This window comes from Musca autumnalis, unplaced genomic scaffold, assembly GCF_047663935.1.
Source record: "Musca autumnalis isolate F117 unplaced genomic scaffold, ASM4766393v1 scaffold_3, whole genome shotgun sequence".
NCBI classification, from domain to species: Eukaryota; Metazoa; Arthropoda; class Insecta; order Diptera; family Muscidae; genus Musca; species Musca autumnalis.
In genome coordinates, this window is record NW_027411866.1 from 63,724,232 (window position 1) to 63,746,834 (window position 22,603).

Here is a 22,603-nt window from a genome sequence, read left to right on the forward strand (position 1 = left end):
TCAACGCATACACAGTCTTTAGAAGTGGAAGCCAATGTAATGCCATTGCCGGAAAGATTTAAACTGCTGGCCAACAACTATATAAACAGTATGATCACCGACCGTAGAAACCCTGCAAACAAATTTATTCGGGAATATAATGAGAAATTTCAAGCTAGACCTTCATTTTTCCAGCTGTACAATGATAAAAGAACACAAAATAATCTCATCAGACTTCACCGACCTGTTCAATATTCATCTTCTCTCCAAGCTATCCTGCTGGTTCCAAATGTAACATTCCTCAACGTTAGCAAAAATCACACAACAGCAGCGGACGTTGTACATCAGTTCAATGTCACTGTGGAAGCAGAATTTAACAATTACACAAAAGTATTTACAGACGGTTCTAAAACTGCCGAGAAAACTAGCTGCGCTCTTTGGATGCCATCGCTGGACATTGAAGCATCCTTCTCATTGGACCAAGCAAGTTCTATATTTACTGCTGAAGCACATGCTATCGTGGAAGCCCTACTACTAATCAAAACATGTGAAACTGGCAACTACCTTATCATCTCTGACAGCAAATCAGTCCTTCAGGCCATTCAATCTCAAAACAATAAAAACACCCATCCTTCTATTTGTCAAATAAAAAATGAGGTGTATCACATGTCTAGAGAGGCCTTCACAGTACACTTTCTCTGGGTGCCAAGCCATTGCGGCATTGAGGGAAATGAGTATGTGGACTCCATTGCCACCGGCCATATCCCCGACGATTCCTATCCGGAACTGTATCCAGCAGATCTAAAACAGAAAGACAGATCTTTAGCCCTTACATCATGGCAAGATAAATGGAACGCCAGCGTATTTGGCAGAAGATTTTACTCTTTCTCGCCAAAAGTCAACTGTCAACCTTGGTTCCGGAATGTTAAAATGCCCCGGAGTGTCGCAACAACAACCACAAGACTCAGATTTGGCCATAACCAGATGAAGCATCATCTCCACAAAATTAACATCACCAGCTCTGACAGATGTGATTGTGGTGACGTCCAAACTATGGATCACATCACATTCAATTGCCCGAATATCAACATTAACACAAGACATTTCCTTTTGCAAAAACTACAAAATCTTGGCATACACCAACCATCAATCGACCTCATATTAAAAACGAACAACATCAAGGCTTACTTCGCCTTATGGAAGTACTACAAAGATGCGGATATCAAAATTTAAAAAACAAATCTAACGAACCAAACTACAATTATACCCGTGAAAAACCCAAAAAATTTACAATATTCCCATGAAATATATTTATACCCGTGAAAGTGGCAACATAGACTTAGTGTCTCATGTCACTTTAAATTCCACCCCAAATATGGTGGAATTGACATATGGAAACATATGTCTGAAGAAGAAGAAGAAGAAGATAACTCCGTGTGGGCTGCATCGAATGATACAGTGAAACCATAAACTCTACATCGCACCACTTCCAAATTTTTGCTGGGTAAACCATTTTTTTTGCTGGGTAAAAAGCGAAGTGATAACTTTTATAAAGGAGAAAACTGTCAAATGAAAAAAATTATAAAGAAAATATTTTTCATTTCAAATTTTCATAGACAAGAATCCAGCCCCAGGTCACGTAACTAGCACAACAACAACTCTATTTTGGCCGAAAATTCTTCAGTATGTCAAAATGTTTTTTTTACGTTTTCATAAATTTATTCCCAATAACAAAAAATTTGACAGATGGAAATCAATCAGCTGGCCGTTTTACCACCTTATAATTTCATCATGAAAACAACTAGTATTTCAAATTTTATATACATGTACATATTTTGTTTTTTTTTTAATAACGCGCACGCAAAAATTTAGTATTTTCCTTTAGTCGACTTTTAGTCACCGCCGAAAAATTTGTATGACAGCCGCCGCCGACCGAGAATAACCATCGACTTCGTTCTCTGCTTCTGGATTGTTTGGGTTTTCTGTGGACATTGGGAAATTTTATTTCAGTCAATTTGGAAGATGCACATAAAACAGGTGAGTAAGATACTATTTGGAGATTTCAGAGAACTATATTGGTTTCATTTCTAGATTATAATACAAGGGTTCAAAAGTTATAAAGATCAGACTGTTGTCGAACCCTTCGATAAGAGACATAATGTTGTTGTCGGAAGGAACGGATCTGGGAAGAGCAACTTCTTTTATGGTAAGTCATATTCCCAACAAAGAGTTTGTATCATAAAATGCATATGAATGCAGTCATAATTTTTACAAAAAGTTGGGCGGCTGGTATGCTATCTCAGTACGTCTATTGCTGGAGTATACCTTGGAATGGCTTAAGACGGGTTTACACGCGCACGCCCGATTTTTTTGAAATTTTTACCACAGGTAGGTCTCGTGGCTTAAGACGGGTTTACGCGCGCACGCCCGAATTTTTACCACAGGTAGGTCTCGTTGCCCTGATCACAAAAATATATATATCGTCTAGATGTAGTCCATACTTCCCGAGATATAGGCCTTTAAAGTTCCAAAAATATGTAGCCGAAGGCCGGCTAATTAGAGAAAAATTAATAATTTAAAATAAAGTTTTGTTTCCATTCCCTAGAATTGCACTTGTCCATAGGTGAAAGTCTTAAGTCCCCGGCCGAAGCCCGGCTATTTAGAAAAAATTTAATTTAAAAGAAAATTTTGTGCCCGTTCCCGAGACTTGTACCTGTCCATAGCAGAAAGTCTTAAATCCCCGGCCGAAGACCGGCTAATTAGAGAAACATTTATAATTTAAAATAAATCTTTGTTCCCGTTCCCTAGATTTGCCCCTGTCCATAGGAGAAAGTCTTAAATCCCCGGCCGAAGGCCGGCTATTGCAAAAGAAAATTCAAAATTCAAAAAAATCGGGTTCAATGTTACTTACGTGCATATGATGTGCAGCTATAAGCAATATAGAAATAATAAAGTGAGAGACATTTCATGTTCGGGAGAGAAAACGTTGCCATTTTTTATAATTCATTATATTTTCTTGTGTTGTATTTGTTTTGCACACTTCTTATCAATACAAAATCAGAGTGGTTAAATTTTATCCTTGTTTTGAGTTCGCAAAAAATTTAAAAATTTTTCTTGTTCAGATATATGTACATTTTACAACCAAATTAAAGTGAAATCACCAAAATTTTGATGCAGCTATGCCGAAAATGCAGCTATTGAATGTGCACTAAAACATAATATCTTGAACGGAATCTAGAGAATAGTTGCCTATAAACAGATTTTTGGACAGGTAACGCCAAAATGCAGCTATGAATGATGCAGGTAACCAGAAATTACTGTACTCCTTTTTGCTTCCACAGCACACAGCTAGGATGCACTCCATTTTCGATCCAAATCACGGCTTTTGATTGAATTTAAAGGCATTTTTAATCAGTCTAAAGATACAATAAAAATGCAAGCCATTGCGAAATAACCCAGAATAAATAAAAGGCATTTATTATTTGTTTAAACAAGAATACGAAGAACTTTATTATATAAACACAAATTAAAAAATGATTCCATTAAATTCAATCGCAATTGAGTGTATTTCCTCCGGTCTCTATTTAATCCAAGCCACTGTTGAGCAGAAATGCTCGGCCTCATACACAAAAGTGTAAAAAATACATGAGTCTCTCGCAATTTGCCCACCATTGATCCAAGCGCATCTGATTTTGCTTTATCATCCTAAAGGTTTTTTATGTCGCCTTCCCATCACTAGTTCAGCTTTCGACATGGATTCCAACTCCACTCCATTAAAAATTTTCGTCTCGTGAATTACCGCAAAATTGTTCGTGTTTAGCTTGTGTTTATTTTATAATAAATTCCAGGAAATTTAAACAGACTTTTCTTGTTGTCTTTAGATAAAATGGTAACGCTAAATAGAGATCGACCAACTGTTTTTTTTTTTTTTTTTTTTTTTTTTTTTTTTTTTGTAGGAATCTCTAAAGCATCTGCTTCTTACTTGTATCAAACGGAGTGCAGTCTTCATAACTCTGGTTGACTTCCGTATTGTATATTGCTTTGCAAATGACAAATAATATACAATGTATTCTGTTTCTTACCCCCTGTTTTTGTAAAAAATTTTATTGTTCTCACACGAATTGTCAAATTTTGTAAATCGATTTACTCGCCTTTGCGCAAATCTGGAACGCTGATTTTTGAATGAGGAATTCTTAACTATATATATATATATATATAACGTGTCTACGAAGAATTAGGTCTGTATGTCATCTAGGGGTTGAGCTATAGATGCCCAAATTATTACGAATATAGACGAACGAACAAAAAATAGTTACAAACAAGTAAGAAAAGGTTATAGTCGGACCCTATACCACTATCCCTGGACAATCGCTCTCCACGGAACTTCTTTTAAATGATTGTGAAAATTTAATTATCAAATATCAGAGATGTAATGTATAATACTTATGACCAAAACCAAAAAATTATCTAGCATGACATAGACATTTTTGTAGCAGGAAAGGAAAATTTAGTTCACACAAACTAAAATGTAATGAAACCCAATTATGCAGTGCTACTACTTCCGTTGTTTAACCGCTACGTTATTGAAATTTTTACCAATTTCACACAAAAGTTTCAGTCCATTTAACATGCTAAGTATTATCTGATCTTCACGTTGGTTTGTGCGTTTCTTCTTCACCATCAACTCAAACTTTGTTTAAAATTTTGCGGGTTATTATTTTGACCTACAGAGCCGCTACAAAATTGGTTAAAATTTTGTTTTTGGTCCATCTCATCCCCTGAACATTTTATTATTTTATTTTTTTTTATTTATTATTTTTTTTATTTATTATTTTTTTATTTATTATTTTTTTTTATTTATTATTTTTTATTTATTATTTTCAACACTTGTTACCAGGCTTATGTGCCCGTTTATTTAGGTTACAAGCAATATGCAATTCTTAAAGACATACAAACATAATATAATCTAATTCGTAAGAAAACATAAAACTAAAAACATAATTAAAAATAATATAAATTTATGGCAAAAAATGGAATTAAAAATGAAAAAATAAAAATAAAATAATAAAATCCCAATTAGTAATTAACAACACAATAACAAATACAAAACAAGAAGTAACCATATTTAGACTACTAAAAAAATTATCTTTCCTAAAAGAAGCTTATTATCAATTAATTAAAATCAGTAAAAGCCAAAATTTAAGAAAGGAAAACGTATAAGCATATTAATGTCTTATACAAAAGTTACAATCAGTAAATATTGCAAGGATCAATATGAATTAAAAAAACAATTTACGAGTAATGCTCAAAGAGCTTTTGTAACATTTAGCGAATAACAAAAACGATTTTAGAGAAGATGCCAAACGATTATATAGACGTGCAACTCTTACATGAAACGATCGACCTAAGTATGAGTTTAAACGCGGAATTCTAATTTGACGGTTTCGTACTGATCTCCGGAATCGAAACAATCTGCAAACAAATTCGGGCTTTTTATGCTTTTGTGTTCTATAAAAATGTAGCAACGATCTAATGCCAATGTAATTTTTGAATGTGCATCCTAGAAACCTGCGAATGTAAATAGAAATGTGTTGACGATTAACAGAAAATATGTACCTCACAACATTATTAAAAACTACACGCAACTTTTTCAAAATAAATCCCACTGTCCCTGAATACACTTCTATGCAATATAAAAAGATTGACATAATTATAGCATGAACAACCTTCGCTTTAATATGCCAATGAAGCGATAGGTTTAAATTATATAGTTTCCTCAATATGAAATTTACTTTTGAAACAACAGAATTTATATGAGCTGAAAATGACAAACTATTATCAAGAATTAGGCCAAGGAAATTCATACAGTTCACAATTTCAATGGGTCTATCATATAAAGAAACTGAAATATTGTCGTTTGAGAAATTACCAAATAACATGGCTTTAGTTTTGTTTATATTAATGCATAGGTTGTTACAGGACATCCATGTCATAATTTTGTCACAAAAATAATTCACCCCACTTTGAAGTACATCCAAGAATTGCACTTCACCTGTTAATAGAATTTGCACGTCATCGGCGAATGCAAACGGAAAGCAGTTACTACCCTCAATAGCACATAAAAGATCATTAACAAACATGATGAATAGCAGAGGCCCAAGAACGGATCCCTGAGGAACCCCACTTCTGACATGAAGAATGTTATAAAACCCTTACATGAAACATATTGACTCCTACCAGACAAATATGAAGCCACTAACTTACAGGTCGATGAAGAAAATCCGAAAACATAAAACAATTTTTCTACAAAAAGCGCATGATCTAGGCGCTCAAATGCTTTCTCAAGGTCTAAAGAAAGCAGGATACAACATTTACTTTTGATACTAGATTTTCTGATTTCATCTGTTAGGCCAATAAGTGCAGAGGTTGTGCTACGGTTAGGCCTGACTGACTGTCATGTAATAGAGAATGCCCCTCTACATACTCCTGCATTTGGTTCTTCAATACATTTTCATAAACTTTTGATAAAATTGGCATGATGGATATTGGCCTATAGCTGTTAGGGCAACCAATATCCTTTTTTATTAGTTATGTGTTTTTCGTCGAGAATCGACGAACGCATAGCAGTGGGAAAAATTTGGTTTTGTTTGCAAGTGAAGTTGCTAGAGTTTAGGTAGTGCCAAAGAAATTCTCGATCAGAGTGTTTCTTTGCACACGTATCTATTTGAGCTAGCAATTGGCACTTGGGTATAAAAAGTTTCTTGTTGAAAAACAAGAAATAAGGGAACTGATGAAGATCTGTGGCGAGATCTGAAACTATAGTATTCCCTGCCTTACCCCTTGGTAAACACCGCCAATTTTTCCCACTAATAAATTAAAGTTGTTTTAATAAAATATTAAAACAACGACTATGGGATTAAGCCTGACTATTTTGAAAAACAAAATAGAAGTCGTCATCCCAAACAAAAAAACGCCAACCCTACTAATTGTGAGACCGGGTACCGTCAAAATGTTGTTTATTGCTGTAGTATGCAATACCAACAAATTAGTTATGTGTTTTTTCGTCGAGAATCGACGAACGCATAGCAGTGGGAAAAATTTGGTTTTGTTTGCAAGTGAAGTTGCTAGAGTTTAGGTAGTGCCAAAGAAATTCTCGATCAGAGTGTTTCTTTGCACACGTATCTATTTGAGCTAGCAATTGGCACTTGGGTATAAAAAGTTTCTTGTTGAAAAACAAGAAATAAGGGAACTGATGAAGATCTGTGGCGAGATCTGAAACTATAGTATTCCCTGCCTTACCCCTTGGTAAACACCGCCAATTTTTCCCACTAATAAATTAAAGTTGTTTTAATAAAATATTAAAACAACGACTATGGGATTAAGCCTGACTATTTTGAAAAACAAAATAGAAGTCGTCATCCCAAACAAAAAAACGCCAACCCTACTTTTTTAAAATAGGTATAACTTTAGCGACCTTCCATAACATTGGAAATACAGAAGTCATAATAGACGTGTTTATACAGTGTTTGAATTTGCTACCAGCACAGCACTGAAATCACTAAAAATATGCTATAGCTATGCTGTGCTGTTTTCAAAAACAAAATCGAAAACTGTTGCTGTGCTATGCTGCGAACATAAAAGTAGCACAGCACATGGTCTATGCTGTGCTTCTGAAATCTGCGAAGCACATAGCATAGTCATCAAAATCAAAAACGAATGCTGTGCTGTGCTGCAGACATTTTAACAGCATAGTAAACAGCCGCAGTCAAGAAAACAAAAACGAAAACTATTGCTGTACTGTGCTATGAACAAAATCAACAGCATAGCATCAAACATAACCCAGAAAATGTTTGATGGCAAAGAAGTATGTATTTGAAATATAACAGAATTTGCTATTGAGCTGTGAAACCATGACTACACACATTTCGATATTTTTAACACACTACTATTATTTTGACCGCAACTATTGCTCTGTTCCAGAACCTGCAACAGTCTACTATTTTTGAAATGTTGACACTTTTCCTTTATAAAGCGAATTTCGAGTTTCTAAATGCATGTTATTGCCACTTGTACCTTTTTATACCCTACACCACCATCTGGTAAGGGGTATTATGTCTTTGTGCATTAGTTTGTAACATGCAAAAGGAAACGAGATAGACCCATAGTTCCTTTTAGGGATATATGTACATAGAATCACTTTCTGAGTCGATTTACGCATGTCCGTCTGTCTGTCCGTCTGTCCATGTATTTTTGTAAACAAAGTACAGGTCGCATTTATTGTCCGATTAGCATGAAAATTGGGGAAGATAGTTTTTTTTTGGCCAAAGGACGAACGCTATTTATTTTGGTAAAAATCGGTTCAGATTTGGATATAGCCCCCATATATATTTTCGCCCGATTTAAGGAATTTGGTACACGAAACATGCTATATATGTCCGATTTCAAATAAATTTGGAATGTGCGACGGTGTTTAGTCTAGAAATAAGTGTGCCAAACCATATAGAAATCTGTTCAAATTTGGCTATTGCTCCTATATATATTCTCGGCCGATTTTAGGTATTTGATGCACGAAACGCGCTATATATGTCCGATTTCAATTAAATTTGGAATGTGCGACGGTATTTAGTCTAGAAATAACTGTGGCAAATCATATCGAAATCGGTTCAGATTTGGATGGTTTGGTTTTAGGACGCGCAGCTACCGTTGTTGGCAGCTACTTCACTCGGAGACCTTGAGGTCCATTGTGATCATCCTTAAGAAACTGTTTGTTGTGGTTGGGTTATGTGTGGTGATGATAGATGCTGGATTGTTGCGGATTTGTTGTAAAGTTGAGTATGTAGGTGATGCTGTGATGATGGATGTGAGTTTATAGGTTGTTGCTGAGGTTGTGATGGTGGATGTAAGTTTATGATTGTAGAGTTGTTTTGATGGGTTGGATGTAATGATGGTGGATGCTGATAAGATGGGTGTTGAAAGTGGTGACTGCTTTATTCTGAAGTAATATGAAGTGATTGGTCTGTTCCAGTTTGTTGATGTAAAGTGGTTTGATGTGATGGGTGCGATGAGTAATGTATATGGATGCGCGGCTGCTGTGATTGTGACAAAGATGATGATGTAGTGGGTGTGATGTGGGTGTGTTGCCGCTGAGGTTGTTGTTCAGTGTTGAGCCGATTTTCAATCCCCCTGTGTGAAGGAGAAAGAAAAACAAAGATTAATTAGTTTTGTTTGCCAGCCATGTGAGGTTTTTGGCAAATTGGTACAAGTAGATGGGGTCTATGTCGGAGAAGAAAGTCAGAGTATTTATCTCATATCTACCGAAGAAGCGATGTCTCCTCGTGAGTAACGAGGGGCACCTACATAGTAGATGTTCGACCGTCTCTGTTTCTTCTGGATCTTGACATAGCCTACAGTAGTCTACACTACTGTTGTCCCATCTAGAAGTTAGGGACCTGACCATGTTGTGACCGGTAATGAGACCTACAGTGATCTTTATCCCTAACTTATATAGTGAGAAAAGAGAGTTGGTTCTACGCTGAGAATAGCTGGGCCAGATTGCCTTGGATACCTTACAGCCAGTTTCCATTTGCCATCTTTGCCCCGCTTTCTCGAGGAAGTAACCTCGAAGTTTCCGGATGTAATAGCACTTTGGTGGTCTGATAGGTAACTCGACTGGTAAGTCAGTCGACTGAGAGCCACCCCGTGCTAGTTCATCCGCCTCTTCGTTTCCCTTTATATCACTGTGTCCTGGAACCCAGCAAAGATCAACGAAGTCACGTACTTCAAGCAGAGCATTTTTGCAATCGAGGATAGCTTTTGAGTTTATGGTCCATGACTTGAGAGCCTTAAGGGCCGCTTGACTATCGACAAAAATAGTCACCGGTCCTTTCAGGACATTCCCAAGTTCTTTGATCATCTCCGCTGCTTTCCTAATTGCAAAGATCTCTGCCTGAAAGACGCTGCAGTTATCGTTGAGTTTGAAGGATTGCTTAATTTGTGGGTTTTCGCAGAAGACCCCGGCACCTGTGCCATCCTCCATCTTTGAACCGTCTGTGTAGATGGCCAGACCGCCAAGAGGAGGGCTACCACTAGACCAGGCATCTCTGCTTGGGATTATTACGTTAATTTGGTTGAAATTGAGTGCAGTGGGTATATAATCACTGATGTGATCGGGTCCACTGGACTCAAGTAAATCGGTGAAGGGGAAGAGGACCTTTGCATGTCCAAATCGTGAACACTGCCACATACCTGCCTCTCTGAGCCTGAAAGCCGTTCTCGCCGCCTGAAAGTTGATAGTGATGTCCAGAGGTTGGAGATCCAGTATCACATTCAGAGCGGCTTGAGGTGTGCTTCTAATGGCACCAGAGATTAGCAGAGATGCGGCACTTTGAACACTATAATTTGGACAGAAGTGCACTGTTCCCGAGTGCATGCCACCAGACAAGCCCTCCATAGGTAAGAACTGGGAGAACCACGGTATCATACAACCAATGTATGATCTTTGGTTTGAGACCCCAGCTTTTACCAATGGAGTTCTTACAGGAATAGAGTGCCATAAAACCTCTCTTAACCCTCTCCTCAGCATTCCTTTTCCAATTTAAGCGTTGGTCCAGCATAACACCGAGGTATTTGGCTTCCGATGAGAGTTTTAGGGCAACACCATCCAGCTCTGGTATCGGGAACACGGGAATTTTGCGCTTCTTCGTGTAGAGTACGAGCTCGGTCTTCGTTGGATTCACACCAAGTCCATTGGTGCGAGCCCAGCGAGACAGCTGCACTAAAGCACGTCGCATAAGGTCTGATATAGTCGACAAGAATTTGCCGCTTATGAGGATAACAACATCGTCAGCATAGGCTACCACCTTTGTCCTTAGTTGGTTGAAATTCACAAGAATTTCGTTTATTACAAGGAGCCAGAGGAGGGGTGATAAAACTCCTCCTTGAGGCGTACCCCTGCAAACCTTCTTCCTTACAGAACTCTCTCCTAGATGGGAGTTGATGATTCTGCTCTTCAGCATTTCATCAACCCACCTAACAAGGATAGAGGAAACTCCTGCTTTAGTGAGCGAATTATGAATTGATTCCAGCTTCACATTGTTGAAGGCTCCCTCTATATCGAGGAAGGCTGCAAGTGTGAAGCACGAACCCTCCATATTCCTCTCAATATATCCAACCACCTCATGTAAGGCGGTGTCCACCGACTTGCCTTTAATGTAGGCGTGCTGCGAGTTGCTTATAGTATAGGAATCTAGATGAGACCGTATGTCGTGGTCGAGTAGTCTCTCTAGAGTTTTGAGGAGGAAGGAAGAAAGACTAATAGGTCTGTAGTCTTTAGGTAGTGTGTGACTAGGCTTCCCAGCTTTGGGAATGTAAGTTACCGTTACCTCCTTCCATGAGTTAGGTATGTACGACAGACGCAGGCAGGCCCTGTAAATTTCCTTTATGGTTGCCAGTACCGAGTCAGCTGCATTCTGCAGCATGGCCGGGATAATGCCATCCGGTCCAGGAGACTTATAGGGTTGGAAGCTGTCTATCGCCCATTTTATTCTTGGGATGCTAGTTAAGCTGTCAATCAGTTGCTCGTCCTGTGCCGTACAGCCCTGATTGTGACTCGTTCGTTGCGAGTCATTCTCTAGGTCTGTACAGCCTGGAAAATGCACTTCAGACAGCAGATTTAAAGTCTCTAGACCAGAGTTAGTCCACGTGCCGTTTTCTCGTTTGATGCTACCCATGGGTTTGGGATCATTGGATAGAATCTTACGAAACCTGGCAGCTTCGTTTACTCCTTCTACAGACTCGGCGAAGCAAGCCCAAGATCTCTGTTTAGCCTTTTTAATTTCACTCTTGTACTTATTGAAATTAACCCTGTAGGTATCCCAATCTGTACTGAGAGAAGATTTGTTGGCTTTGTTGTATGATTTCTTGGCAGCCTTGCGAAGACTGGCCAGGTCTTTATTCCACCATACCGGCTGAGATTTCTTCCCAGGGTATGTTATTGGGCAGGAATCCTCGTAACACCTCAGGAGGGACTTACTTAGATCGTTTACAGCAACCTCGACTTCCTTTGATGTAGACAACCTTTGGGGATTGCTTAACACCGAAGTCGTTTGTAAGCTGTAGTTGTTCCAGTCTGTCCTCCTGGGATTCCTGTTATTTTTTGTTTCTCCGAACTTATGGGGACTTTGAAGAGTATCATCTTGTGATCTGAAAAAGAGCACTTTTCAGATACCTTCCAGTCCATAGCTTCGGAGTCTTCCAAATTGGTTAGGGTGATATCAATTACTTCGCCTCTAACTCTATTTTGGAAAGTGGATGTGGTACCCCTATTACAAATTCTTAAATTGTTTTGCAAAATGAATTTGAAAATTGACTCACCACTAGTGTTGGTATCGCTGCTTCCCCAATGGAAGTGATGAGCATTTGCATCGCATCCCAGAATGATGTGGCCTGTGCTCCCCATTTCGTACATTAGATTATTTACGATACCGCCGGGTGGGTCGGGGTCTTCATAGGGCATGTAGACAGAGGCCATTATAAAGGGTTTTCCATGCCCTCTGTCCATCCTTATGGTGGTGATGTCTCCTCTGCTGAAATTAGAGAGAAGCATTAGTTTTAGGTTCTTTTTTGCGACTACACATGTTCTCACCTTGTCTCCGTTCGAGGCAGCGAGGACAGTATAGTTGTTATTACTCAGTCCAGCAACCTTATTATTGTATAAATAAGGCTCCTGGACTAGAGCAATATCAATCTTGGAAGTCGAGAGAGTAAGTAGGAGTTCGGTAGCAGCAGCCTTACAATGATGCAGATTAATCTGCACCACACTGAGCTGCTGTCGCCTACCTCCTACTGTTGCTTTGTTGGGATCTTGAAGCATAACCTTCCCAATCCAAAGTTCAGCAACCCCTCTCGACTGCGTAAGTAGGCTTGGCTATTGGGCTGTAACTCTGTTATCTGATCATGCACACCAACATAATTGGCATCAATTGAAAGGTCAAACGTTCCACTTTCAAGTATACCTCAATTGTCCGGAATGTCACTTCCAGGAATTAAGATATAAGCTGTATGTTAAAAATTTTCACAACTTTCACACAAAAGTTTTGGTCCATTTAACCCTCTAAATATTATCCGATCGCCATCTCAAATTGCAAGCTTCTCCTTTGTGATATACTCTTACCTTATTTAAAATTACGCGTTGATCGGACTATTATTGAGACCTACAGAGCCGCTAGAAAATTGGATAAATATTATGTTTTTGGTCAATTTCACCCGCTAAATATTTCACGATCATCACCAATAAGAATAGGGATCTATTCTGATCTGAACCCGACCTCCATACAAATTTCGTGACGATCGGTCCATAATTGCGGCCTGGAGCGTGTTTACAATTTATAATGGACAGACGGACGGACGGAAGGACGGACGGACACACATCTCAAAATCGCTTTATCTCGTCGAGATATGAAGATTGGTATACCACATTGGGGGTCTCCGACGAATATTTATAATACCCTTTTCCACATTGTGGTATAGGGTATAAAAACACTTGTCTCCCAAAGCCCAGTTTTAGAGTATCCAGATTGGGATAAAATATTTGTATTGACAACGGACACAAGTAATGCAGCATTAGGGGCGGTGTTATCACAAACTGGTCACCCTCTAGCATATAGCTCAAGAACTTTGAATAAACATGAATGGAATTATAGCACAATTGAAAAAGAATTACTAGCTATGGGCACCCACATATTTCAGGCCAACGCAAAAGGTTCCTCTTCCTTCAAATATAAAAAATATAAGATCATTCCTAGAATTAACAGGCTTTTATCGAAAATTTATGAAAGACTACGGAAGAATAGCCTTACCCATTATCAAATGTTTGAAAAAAAGATGCAAAAATTGACGTATTATCATTATACAGAATTATTCAACAAAACACTTGTCTCCCAAAGCCCAGTTTTAGCGTATCCAGATTGGGATAATACATTTGTATTGACAACGGACGCAAGTAATGCAGCATTAGGGGCGGTGTTATCACAATTGAAAAAGAATTACTAGCTATGGGCAGCCACATATTTCAGGCCATATTTGTTTGGGAGAAAATCCATAATTCAGACTGTCCACAGACCTCTTATTTGGCTTAATTCACTTAAAGAACCCAACATGAAACTACAGAGGTGGAAAATAAAATTAAATGAATTTGACTTTGATATAGAGTTCATAAAGGGCAAAACCAATCACGTTGCTGACTTCCTTAGTTGGTTAGAAAATAATAAATTTGAAGAACTGAACGAAGATGCTGATATACCGTCTGATTTAGCAACGATACACAGTGGTATTGAGGACCTAAATGATCACATACAACTGGGTGAATTACCTCTAAATATTTTCAAAAATCAATTTCTTATTGAACTGTGGTGTAAAAATAGATATATTAAGAAAACAAATTATGACAATAAAACTAGGCACACAATAACTATAAAAGAATTCACTGAAGAAACCGTTTTATTAATGCTACGCGATATCTTATCAATAAAGGGTAGAATCGGATTATTTTGTAAAAATTTTGGAATATATAAAAATGTGCAACAGATTTTAGTAAACCATTTTTCTAACACAGACAATATGAAAGTTTTAAAATATTCTTCATTCCTTCAAGGTATTTATGAAAAAAATAATTTGTACGACATCATAGAAAAGCACCATAGAGAAAGGAATTATCGAGGTATACAAGAAGATACTTATAATGTTTTAAAAAATATAATTTATTTTCCTAATCTTAAATTGAAATTCACAAGTTCATAAATAACTACATAATTTGTAACATGTGCAAATATGATAGGCACCCACTAAACCCAAAATTTTGTCTCACGGAGATCCCCACAACTTCTAAATCTAAATAAAACATTAACATTTTTGACGTGTATAGATAAGTTGACGAAACATGTTACTATCCATCATTTAAGTGATAAAACTTCCTTGACAATTGTGGAAAAATTAAGGGAACGGTTTGCGTCCATGGGAAAACAACGGAAAATCGTAGCCGATAACGAGTTTAACACTGCATATATAAAGAACTTTTTAAATACAGAAAATATAGAATATCACTTTACTTCCCCAAATACGCACACAGGAAATTCTGATATCGAAAGATTTTACCTGACTTAATGAACACATTCGTTTATTTAAATTAGACTCCAAAGATCGTGATATGGACGATAAGGCAATGACTTATAAAGCTGTTGAAATTTATAATGATTCTAAACACTCATTTACCGGGGAAACCCCTAATAATTTACTTCACAATAAATGTATTTAATGAAAAAATTAAAAGAACTAAAATTTTAAATGAATATAGAAATGACTATCAGAAATTTTGTGATAGAGAATTAGCTAAAAATTTAGGCTTTCAACGCAAAGATGTAATAGAAAAAGGAGAACATAATTTTGGGGTCGAAAACGGTTGTAAGAGAGATATATAGTTAAGAGAAAATAAAAATATCAAAATGAAATTAAAGATGTAAAGTTCTATAGAAAAACAACTGGTAAAAATTACTCTAAGAAACACTAATTAATAATGTACATATCGTCTGCTCCGTCGGAAAAGGTCGTAAGTCCCTCTCAATAAATTTTTCAGGAGGAAGAAAAAACATTCCAGCGCTTTCTGTATTAAAGATTTTATTATGGTGGTAAAGACAGTATTTTTCGCTTATTTATTCCGCTTTAATACCTGTACTTTGTTTGATAAAATTCCGTCGCGTTTGAAAGATATTTGGATGTCTTTGGACTTACGACCTTTTCCTTGTACAGTTTTGTATTTTTGTAGGACTTACGACATTTTCCTACAATTTACGGACGTTTTTAAAATAAAATATTTATACTTTACTAAACAATGTGGAAAGGGTATTAAAAGTTTGTTTTGTCCAATATTCGTGTAACATCGCAAAGTATTCGTCGTAGACCCCTCCCCTTGCCATTTTTTCATATCTTGACGAGATAAAGCGATCTAGCTATGTGTGTCCGTCCATCCATTAACAATTGTAATAAAACTCCAAGCCTAAATTTTGGACAGATCGTCACGAAATTTTGTGAAGAGGTCGGGTTCCGACCAGAAGTGAGATGTTGGTTATGATCGTAAGGTGTGAAATGGACCAAACCCACAATTTTTACCCGAATTTGTAGATGTCCTGTAGATCGCAGTAATATTCCGAACGGAGCGAAATTTTAAGAATGATTTGAGTTTAAGACAAAGAATGAGCTTGCAATTTAACATGGTGATGAGATAAATATTAGCGGGTTTAATGGACCAAAACTTTTGTGTGAAATCTTATATATAAAAGACAATGTGTGTATGTTTGTATGTTCCGCATAGACTCAAAAACGGCTAAACCGATTTTTTGAAAATTTCAGAGACTATACAAGGAACAACCGAGGTGAAAATACGCGTTATATTGAATTTCGGAGGGGATGGGGGCAGGCCCCATTTTTTAAAAACGCCTTTTTGCAAAAGCTATCAAAGTATCGGTCAGAAAATTAATGTGCGAGGCAACGGTTGTTGAATCTCCGACCCTAAGTACTTATTCGATGTAATTTTCAGATTATGCACAGGGATGTTCCTTGGTGGAAGTAGGCTATATATTTTGTTGAATTTCGGAGGAAAGGGTTACACCTGTGCCCTATTTATACCCTACACCACTATGTGGGGAGGGTATTATAAGTTGGTTTTGGCCAAAAAGTTTGTAACGCATCGAAATAATGGTCGTAGACCCATACTTATATATATCAAAATGAATGTCTCGACGAGCTGAGTCGATCTGGCTATGTGTGTCCGTCCGTCCGTCCGTCTGTCTGTCTGTCCATCTAAACCTTGTAATCACGCTACAGGTCGCAATTTTGATCGGATCGTCACGAAATTTTGAGTGTTGATGGGGGTCCCGGAGGGGAAGAAGCCTATTGATTGGTCGGATAATATTTAGGGGTCGGAATTGGCAAAAAACTTATGTGGATAAAAAGACAACGTTTTTTTTTGCAAAGCGAACATCTCAGCTTCTATATGGAGTATACCAAAAGCAAAACCTGGCAATGAAAGTAGAAAATATCGCCTTTCTAATGATGTAAAGTAGGTTCTTGTAGGTGATCAAATAACAAAGATATTACAATAGTCGCAAATAAACCCCAAATTTTCATGCTTGCGATTTTTGTTATAATGACGAATATCACAGCTTTGGCTGGGGACTTTCCTGACTATGAATGTAGAAGATTCCAACTTTACAACGGTGCAAACTAGGTCGGCGTAGGTGACCAAATAGCGGAGATATCACAATAGTCGGTAATTCATCCCATTTTTCCATTTTTTTGGAAATCACGCTACAGGCCGCAATTTCGATCGGATCGTCGCGAAATTTTGAGAGTTAATGGGGATCTCAAAGAGGAAGAAGCCTATTGATTTTGGTGAGGGTCGAATAATATTTAGGGTTCGGAATGGGCAAAAAACTTATTTGGATAAAAAGACAACGTTTTTTTCCAAAGCGAATATCTCAGCTTCTATAAGGGGTATACAAAAAGCAAAACCTGACAATGAAAGTAGAAAATATCACCTTTCTAACAATGTAAAGTAGGTTCTCGTGGGTGATCAAACAACGAAGATATCACAATAGTCGCAAATTAAACCCAAATTTTCATTTTTTCGATTTTAGTTATAATGACGAATATCACAGCTTTGGCTGGATACAACCAAAAAACAAAGCCTTACTATGAAAGTAAAAGATCCCATCTTTACAATGATGCAAAACAGGTCGGCGTAGGTGACCAAATAACGGAGATATCGCAATATTCGATAATACATCCCATTTTTCCATTTTTTTTTTTTTGGAAATCACGCTACTGGGCGCAATTTTGATCGGATCGTCACGAAATTTCGAGGGTTAATGAGGGTCTCACAGAGGAAGAAGCCTATTGATTTTGATGATGGTCGGATAATATTTAGGGGTCGGAATGAGGAATGATCTATAAGGGATCTACAAAAAGCAAAACCTGGCAATGAAAGTAGAAAATATCACCTTTACAACGATAACGTAGGTTGTCGTAGGTGGCGAAGATATCGCAATAGTCGCTAATAAAACTCAACTTCTCATTTTTGCGATTTTAATAGTAATGACGGATATCACACCTTTGGTTGGGGACCTTCTAAAAGCAAAGCCTGACTAAGAAAGTAGAAAATCCCATATTTGAAATTATGCAAAGTAGGTTGGCGTAGGTAGTCAAATAATAGAGATATCGCAATAGTCGTTAATGCATCCCTTTTTCCACTTTTTCTGCAATCATCACGAAATTTTCTCACAGAGATAGAAGCCTATTGATGTTAGTGATGTCGACAGTAGTCAAATATAAAATTAAATATTAATTATTTTGGTTCAGTTCGCCTTAAATCATTTGTTATAAAAGCCAGATAGGTGAAAACTTTCGTATCTCCATAAACGAAATGTTTTCGAGTGAAAAGATTATTCACAGAGGTAATGGTGTAGGGTATCACATAGTCGGCCCCGTACCGACTATAGCCTTTTCTCACTTGTTTTTAAATGCGCTATATACATATATAAAACTTACGAACGATTCCGTTTCCCCAATCCTGGTACATATTTTAGCAATAAGACCCGACCAGAGTAAAATTCTAAGTCGGTATAACCATGACCGCCCGTCAGTCTTTTGAAATTAAGATACAGCTCGCAATTTTTAAGATAGATCTTCGTGATTTGGTATAGAAGTTTCTCTTACTTCTAGGATGTTTGGTATTGACGCCTTCATATAACCCCCTTAGAACGGTACCTCCCGATTTCCGGTATTTTGAAGGTGTGGCCTCAATAGTCCTCCGAAATGGCTGAAATTTGGTATTTATTCTTTGTTTCGGGTATAAATTTTAAATTGTAATCCCAAATAGTGTCCTTTTTTGCCTTCCCACGTATTTCTGCCCCAACTCACTGCATCTTTTGTTTTTGTCTGTAAACCATGTAGAATCTTCAGTATGTAATGTCTTCCTGCGTTTAGGAAGTTTATCATCAGAGCTTTCACCATAGGGAACTAGACCCATGACACCATCATCTAATTCCATTCCAAATTCATACTGCTCTTTGTTAGCAAAAATCATGATGCCTTTTTTTACAAATTGTTCAATATGTGAGGTATTTGAACACATACAGCATCCCAATTTGTATCAATGAGAAGGCCAGAAGTCCATCTTTCATAATCAGTTCGCTTATAGGGGAAAATGGATTTCAAATGTAAATTTTCGTTGCAATATAGAAATTGTCACATTTTTGTTCAAAAGTTTTGTCCAAAGGCTCCGCCAAATATCATCCGATTATCATCCAAGGGTGTAGGCTAGTTCCTTACATTGTACCGCAACCATGGATGACGTTAAACATTATATCTGAACTACATTAGCTGTAGTATTCTTTTAACCCAGATATGCCCGACGTCCTATATATAGGACACACAAAATTCTTGCTAATTTGATATGTTATGTTTATCAAAGTACCGTTTATTTTGGTGATATACTCAGTACACATCTGTAGCTCTTGGGATATTATGTAATTCCATTATTTTGAGCTACTATTTTTGAGTTTTGAGGTCTAGTTCATCGACGTTGCCACCTATCGCTTAGTTTTTACAATGATTTGCGTTATGACCGATTAATTATTGGGTAGTTTTATAACGAAAACATACACGATGTGAAACCTACTACGAAAAAACGTTATCTATATAATATAAAAATACTTTTAAAATGATCACGATCAAGCAATGGGCATATCTGGGTTAAAGTATACATTTTCCTGTGGACTTACGACCTTTTCGTACTCAAATTTGTACGTTTTGTGGACTTACGACCTTTTCCGACAAGGGCAAAACATGTAGAAAAACGCGACATACTACCATTTTCTTTGTATCATACGACGTGTTTTGACGTGTACTATTTTCCTGTAACAAAAACGCGATTTCCAAAAAAAGTGGACTTACGACCTTTTCCGGCGGAGCAGACGATATATTTAAATTAAATTTGACTTAAAAAGAAATAAAAACTATTTAGCATTTAAGTCATAACATTTTATGTATCAATTCAATTGTACGTTTTATTCTTAGTATTTACATTTCAGGGGTAATGTAAAAACAAGGGTTGGGGGAGTCATATTCATGTACTATTATAATAACCCTTTTCCTTATCTCTCTCGCTCCCATCATATTAAGTATTATTATCATCTTTATCTGAAATATCTTACTCTCTCTTATCTCTTTCTCTCTCATATATCTTTATCTTTCTTTATAGTCCGGTCAAAATAGACATTGAAATAGCAAAAATTCCCACAAAGCTGAATTTTGGTGGAGAGCTAGGGTTTGCCATTAGAAGCAACGTCCTAAAAGTCCCCATCGCACGGTGGTCGAAAGCACTGATCTAGCGGCGCGAAATTAATAACTTGCAAACGAATTGAGATACGTCACTGAAATTTGGCACAAACTCAGCTTGTACCTGTGGGTAATAATGGGCCAAATATGAACAATATCGGCTGATGTTTTGGTATAGCCCCCATATAACGGTACCTTAAGATTTTCGGTATTTTGAGGATTTAAGCCATAATTGCGTAGCAAATTACCTGTAATTTGGTACTTAGGGTTCCTAGTGGTCAAAAAATAATTTCACCAAAAATTATGGACATAGATGCATGTTTTGATATAGCCCCCATGTAACCGTACCTCCCAATTTAAGGTATTTTGAATATCATGACCACATTTTTAAACCAACTTGGCTGTAATTTTGCATTCCGTGTTCTAACTGCGTATAAAATCTTATTACAAAACATTTTCAACACGGATTTATGTTTCGATGTAGCCCCTTTTATGGTACCCCCGATTCGTTGATTTTTTTCTTGTTATCCCATATTTAATAACATAGTTAGCTATAATATGGTATTAAAGTGTCTCCGGGGGTAGAAATCCCCCTTGCGAACATTTCTCAAGATAGGTCCATATTTTGATTTAGCTCCCATACAAATGCACAGCTAAATTTGTATGAATTTCATGCAAAATCCTTATTTTTTTAAAGTGCAGTCATCAAAAGATTTGCAAATATTTGCAGCCCAAATGTGGTTATTCCGTATCCAGAGAGTCCAATTTCTTTCCCCAAAAAATAATCGAACCTAAGTTCGGCTAAGTTTACAAGATGCACTCTATGGAACAAGCGCGTACAGCCCATAAAAACACAAAAAAAAATTGAATTTTTGGATAATTTTTTGCTATATAACTAAGTACCTCCAGACCCCAAACTTATTTTTATAATTTAAATCTCACCCTCTGCTATTATTTGAATATAAATCTTGTCCAGTTTCATTACGAATGCATTTAACATTTAAACAAATATGAATTTAATTTTTTTGCAACAATTTTTTAAAATCTGATGCAACAAAAACTCTTGCATTTGATAGTGAATAACTAAGTGAATATTCACAACAACAAAAATTAAAAAAAACAAAATCTTTGTCTGCGAAGTGTCTGTAATCGATACAATGGACAATATTTCGCAATTTTATAGTTCGATTTTTTGACTTTTGCGCCGCTAGATCAGGGGTTTCGACCAGTGTGCATCGATCCCATGTGTGCAAAAAAAATTATTCGGGGTCAAAGGTCAAAATTTAAGGGTTTTTAGGTTTTCGGATTTATTTTTTGAAAACGGTTGATCTAATCAAAAAGTGACTAGAGTAAATATTGTAGACAGAAAAATTATCTACAAGTTTGACCCTTACAATTTTTTTCTTAGAAGGAACCATTCGTGAGATATAGCTGTTCTAAAAAACACATGATTTTTATGCACTTATAAGGGAAATATGCACATATTCAGACGAACCGGCTAAAATAAGCGAAGTATTCCGGTCGGTCCCCCAAAAATATATATATTTTCTTGAAGAGCGAAATTATAGCTATCTTCTAAAAAAAATTCCAACAAAATCGGAGTGTGTTTAGTAGAGTTATTCAATGTTAGAGTCATTTTATGCAAAAATAGCCCATTTAACCCACATGTATAATCGAAAGCCCAACGGGAACGACCCCAACGAAACCTCTCCGATTTTTTTCAAGTTTTGTCCGAAGGTAGGGTTTGTTGCGCTGATTACGGAAATGTATTATTTTCAACGGTTGCGTATCCGGTTCGCCGGTTATTAGACCCGAAAGGCCAAATTTAAAAACCGGGTTAGACCCGGTTCTACTGAACCGATTACTGCAAAGTGGATATCGTTTGAAAGCTTACGGAAGTATCTAACACATAGTGTCGTTACTTTAACCGGTTCGCCTCATAATATACTTACGCGGCTAATTTTTTATTTGACCTTTAGATCGAGATATCTCGAAAATGGTAAGTCTTTTTTAAGAATCGTAAGGACCAATCTTGTAGACAATTATTGAATCTACAACTTTTACTGTAGCGGGCTTTTGCTAAGTATTACCGTTTTTGAGAAAAATTAAAAAAACTGAATAATGCCTCCAAAAATGACCTTTGACCCCGAATAACTTGTTTTGCACACATGGGATCGATGGGGACTTTTAGGACGTTGCTTCTAATGGCCAACCCTAGCTCTCCACCAAAATTCAG

General features: G+C 37.0%; 2 protein-coding genes across 3 annotated transcripts in view; one reads left to right on the forward strand and one right to left on the reverse strand.

Annotated features, from left to right (window-relative positions):
* Window positions 1-1,857: 1,857 nt before the first annotated feature.
* Window positions 1,858-22,603, forward strand: part of SMC3 (structural maintenance of chromosomes 3) — a 355,919-nt gene continuing 335,173 nt past the window's right edge. For both annotated transcript variants that reach the window (XR_012412017.1, XM_073979227.1), the window contains exons 1-2: window positions 1,858-2,016; window positions 2,071-2,185. Coding sequence is in view for 1 of the 2 variants with exons in the window: in XM_073979227.1 (XP_073835328.1) it covers window positions 2,002-2,016; window positions 2,071-2,185 (130 nt within the window). In the remaining variant the exon portion in view is untranslated. The remainder of the gene's footprint in view (window positions 2,017-2,070; window positions 2,186-22,603) is intronic.
* Window positions 12,483-12,894, reverse strand: LOC141398027 (uncharacterized). Its single transcript, XM_073975128.1, has 2 exons — window positions 12,623-12,894; window positions 12,483-12,563 (listed from the first exon to the last, which is right to left on the reverse strand). The coding sequence occupies exons 1-2, from the start codon at window positions 12,848-12,850 to the stop codon at window positions 12,483-12,485; spliced, it is 309 nt and encodes a 102-aa protein (XP_073831229.1). The 5' UTR covers window positions 12,851-12,894.

Bases quoted from the DNA above. Each gene is read 5' to 3' on its own strand.
- LOC141398027 (XM_073975128.1), bottom strand. From the start codon at position 12,850: ATGCTTCAAGATCCCAACAAAGCAACAGTAGGAGGTAGGCGACAGCAG. The intron at 12,564-12,622 runs GTGAGAACATGT...CTCTAATTTCAG, and splicing joins CTGCCTCGAACGGAGACAAG to CAGAGGAGACATCACCACCA.